The sequence below is a fragment of the Notothenia coriiceps genome, unplaced genomic scaffold, assembly GCF_000735185.1.
Source record: "Notothenia coriiceps isolate Sejong01 unplaced genomic scaffold, NC01 NC01_scaffold00016819, whole genome shotgun sequence".
NCBI classification, from domain to species: Eukaryota; Metazoa; Chordata; class Actinopteri; order Perciformes; family Nototheniidae; genus Notothenia; species Notothenia coriiceps.
In genome coordinates, this window is record NW_011349520.1 from 33,473 (window position 1) to 38,139 (window position 4,667).

Consider the following 4,667-nt stretch of genomic DNA (forward strand, 5'->3'; position numbering starts at 1 on the left):
GCTTACAAAAAGACATCGGAGGGCCTGTTAAGCATGAGAGTTCATTTATATTATGGTAATTGGCAACGAAATGCACTTGATAGGTTCTGTGATCTTTCCTGCCGTCCCCTGACATTAAAGGGCACAAGTGACTTACGTGTCTCCATTCTGTGGTACTGTTAGTCTTCAAACGAACCTTTGATTTTCACACGTGAACACAGTAAGTTCGAGTGCCGGAGACACACACCATGCGACTTTATCGCGTAAATGAACACAACACTCTGCTCCCCCAATCTCTACCTGCCACAGGTCGTCAGTGCCCTGGCACAACAATCGTAGACCCAATCGATCGACGTGATTGCCTAGTATGCCATCGACGAAACAAGGTTTGTTTCGCCTCCCTCGGGAAGAAAATCAGATCAAAAGAAGTCACCCAAAGAGTTTGCGCAAACGAACCAGTTTTTAATAAGTTTTCTAAAAAGGCGACGGTGTGGAAGTAGAACTAGCTAATATCAATATTTTATTTTATTCTACTATTTCCTTTTGGCAATACTTTAATGATATACCGTGCATTTAACGTTCTACGTTAAACGTTGGTTATTATCGTATGATTCGACATATACAAACGTTCTCGTCACCAGCTCCAATAAACATTGTAATAGGTATTCTCCTTTTTCTTGTAGACGAATGCGCAGGCATACCTATCTAAACATCCAAGCGAGAGGAGCGGTATATTCTTATTAAACACTTACGAGCCACTTCTGATGACGTAAGAGCGACAGAACATTATACAAGAACGGTAGAAGTTTCACGTAGTATAGGACAATTAAATTCGTAAATAAGAATCGTTCAGTGACAAATTTTATTCTCTACCGAAGGAGCGACACAACGCCCTCATGTAGAGAGAGGGTGACCGAGCCAAAATGTGACATCTCCCTTGGCACACCTACCGATCGCATATTTCTCTGTGTGTGAGCAACACATTCTGTCTTATTTATCGTGAGATCAATAGCGTACCCTCGTACGTTACTGTATACTCGCGGCGCCACATCTCCCATAACAACCTTCATCCTCCTATGCCTAACGCACACTGGAGTCCCTCCAGTCGTGTCATCTAATGCCCGTGATATCGTGCGTGTTTTTTTGAGGGAGTACATGGACGTGTGTCATTGGGCGAATGACAATGTTACCTTCCGACCTATAAGTCGATTGCAACGTTATCCGTCCACAAACGGGCCCCATTCACGATGAAAAAAATGCTCACCCATCGCTGGAGAGGAAGATCACAACATCACAAGAAACCAAAACTCAAAAATATTATTTTACCAACAATGTGGAATTTATTGGCTACATATTACACAGATTATGCACAGCGGGAGCAGCAATAACCGTCAAATAATAATTCAGACAGGGGAGCTCCGCACCCCCTGCCTGCCACTAGGGGGTGCTGCAGCGCCCTCAGCACCCCCCTTCCCGCGCCAATGCATGCAAGGCTGGTGGTCCCTCTCTGCTTCCCTACTGTATATCCTGCGTGAGTGTGTTTGTGTGTGTGTGACACCTGCACTGATCTCCCGCAGGATAGTTCGGTTTCCCTGGCAGATAGGCGAGGAGAAGGTTCGACGTGTCTTTCGGGAAGCGCTGAAAATCTGGAGTGACGTCACCCCGCTCACCTTCACCGAGATCCACAGTGGGAAGGCCGACATCCGGATCGACTTCACAAGGTGGGAGACCGGGATGTGGGGGGGAAAGCATATTTTAGAAGTAATTATAGAGGAAAAGTAACGCATGCTATATGTTTAAGTAAAAAAAAAAGATATGATTGCAAAATGAATGAATGTGCTATGACATAAAATACAAAATACATTATTTTTGCAACTTTGTTCAAGATGGAAATATCTCCATTGGGTGCATTAGCATGCCATTTGAATCATGCTCTCATATTCCCCTCAGGAATACCTGTATACATTTTTGTGATCCTTTGACTATCAAGATCAAGTATCTGCAGCTCTTATCACATTCCAATCGGCCTCTGCTGTAATTTCTGTCTACTGATAATTATCAAAAGTTTTGCAATTTAGGGTAGCAACGGTATGACATTTTCACAATTAATCCTTTACAGTTACAGTTAACCATATGCTTTTAGGGTTTCCCTCTCCTGTAGTGTGTGCATGTAAATGGTCTACAAAGGCTAAAATCCCAAAGTTCCCTCACACACTCCCCACCCAGCCTCAAACACCTCCATTGGACTCCTTTATTGACTTCTGTAACATAGTGACATCACTATGTAACACTCACACTTCTATTGGCACTCCTACACATTTTACGTTGCAATGTAAGATATTGAAATAAACCTGACATAAGGCGCTTTCACTCCGCAGTACTTTTCCCACTTTAGTTCCAATATATTTCCGAAATGTTGCGCTCACACACAAAAAATCCGGAAACAAAAATTTGTTCATGAGAACCTTTTTACCCCTTTTCCAGAAAAAGGTTCCTATTTCTGATTGGCTGGGCGGATTGCAAACCATGCCCCGTAAAACTCCAAATAGGTTTTGTGAAGCCGCCATTTTATTATCCTCGCATTAGCATTATTAGCATTAGCCCAGCGCACAAACGCAGAGAGACTAACTTATGGCAACACAAAAGAAAACATGGGAGCGGTGGAGATGAGGAGGTGTTGGCGTTCTGGCGATTTACTCGAAAGGCTTCAGCCAGTCCCCAACTCCGGGGAATTCCGGCCGGGGACTTTGGGCGGCAGTATACGCCGTGAAGTTGTTTGCGGCCTGCCAGTAAAACCAAAGCAGAAGAAGAAGAAGTGACGTCAGCGGCTTCATTTGCCTAATCCTCCCCCAGGGACTTATTCCGGTGTGAACGCGATCTGTACTTACTAGTTCATGAGAACTAAAGCGTTCTCATGAACTAAGTTCTCATGAACCTTTGTGGGAAAAGTACTGCGGTGTGAAAGCGCCTATAAGTGTATTTTGTATAAGTTGGAAACTCCCTCTGGAGGGAACTTTGGGATTTTAGCCATTGCAGACCATTATGGTTTGACTTCCAATCATTTGGTGAAATAAAACATAAGTCTTATTGTATTTTGCCATAAATTGAAGAGGTCCTCTGATGTTTTTTTTGGGGGGGGGGGTTTCCCTATAGTGTGTTTTAGTGCATGTAAATGGTCTGCAATGGCTAAAATCCCAAAGTTCCCTCCAGAGGGAGTTTCCAACTTATACAAAATACACTTATAGGCGCTTTCACACCGCAGTACTTTTCCCANGGAAATAGTTTGCTTTGACCTGCTTGCGGTGGCAGATTTAGCTATCTGAGATGATACAGTGCCAACAAAGAGTCATTAAAAAGTCCCTCGCTTTTGACTAACTTCCCCTTCTTCCTCTCCATGACCTGAGAACACCTCATGTTACAGATGTGTCACATATCATTGACTGTTCATAGTTGCCCCCATGTGAACTCAGCTTGTGAGATCTTTCCATCCTAGAAAGGTTATAATTAAAATCATTGCTAGATTTAGAGATATTGTTGCTTTTTTACATTTAGTAGGCTACATGGCTTTGGTGAATACTCATTTCTGAGCAATGAAGCTTGCAATGTCTTATCTTCAGGACGATAGTCTGATATTTGGCAGTAAATAATAACCAGCACGATATAAATCTTAGTGTCTAAAGTGATTGTATGTGCTTTTTCTATTTTAAATGGTATTTTCATTTCCTTGGGCAGTCATGAAAGTCATATTTTGCCCGTTTTACATTTCTTGAATTGATTCATAATAATCATTGCATTTCAGTGTTTCTAATTATACATATTCTTATATAATACTTTAAAATAGTAATATAACCTTTGTATTCACTTTTAAAAACCCATGCTCTGCAACTACTACTTTCTCAACAATACATGGTTAGTTCATATTTAATCACATTGTTTATCTGTTATTATTTGCATCTTTATAGTGTCGTTGACATATTAAAGGAAAAACCTGAATTAAAGTGTTGAGAAACATAACCAGGGAAATGTACAGCCTGCTAGTTTTTTCAGGTCAGGTAATTCACTTTGATGACGTCACCTAACATCCAAAACATCTGGATTTGCCGCCACTTCCCTGACCACCTCTTTATGTCAGTCATCCATTCTCCACTTGGCCTCCCTGCACCTCTTCTTCCCTCATGATGGTATTTGCTAGGTACCAGTTTTTTCTTTACTCATTTTCTGATACCTCTTTTCTAAACTTTCAAATTCCTTGTATGGGTACACATACTGTAATTGGCCAAAAAAGTCGACACAGTAATCACATAGTACCATGAATTGTATTAATGATTTACATTCATATTTATATATTTTTTCTAAATTCTGTCGAATAAACCCTCACCCATGTGGTTTCCGAGGGTCCAGGACTCGTCATAGTCGAAGTGAATGTCACCTTGTCGGTGGGTTTTGGGGAAAAATGCGTGAGCGAGAATCCCACCCGGGCCATCGAAGGGAAGGTTGTCTCCATGCCAGTACCTGCAATCCCATAAATGAAACGTTCTGATGAGCACAAGAGCCACTCTGAAGGTTTACAGCATGATGAATTTTTTAAGTGAAACTTTATGGATGAAAAAACAAGTTGATGAGGTTGCTGTCAGAAAACCCATTAATATTAAGTTAATAATAACAAAGGAAAATGCCAAAGGCACACA

At 41.5% G+C, this 4,667-nt stretch overlaps 1 protein-coding gene across 1 annotated transcript in view; it reads left to right on the plus strand.

Annotated features, from left to right (window-relative positions):
* LOC104949787 (stromelysin-3-like) overlaps positions 1–4,667 on the plus strand; it is a 38,317-nt gene that overhangs the window by 30,258 nt on the left and 3,392 nt on the right. The window contains exons 3-4 of the mRNA XM_010776192.1: positions 1,557–1,715; positions 1,930–1,937. Coding sequence (XP_010774494.1) covers positions 1,557–1,715; positions 1,930–1,937 — 167 coding nt within the window. The remainder of the gene's footprint in view (positions 1–1,556; positions 1,716–1,929; positions 1,938–4,667) is intronic.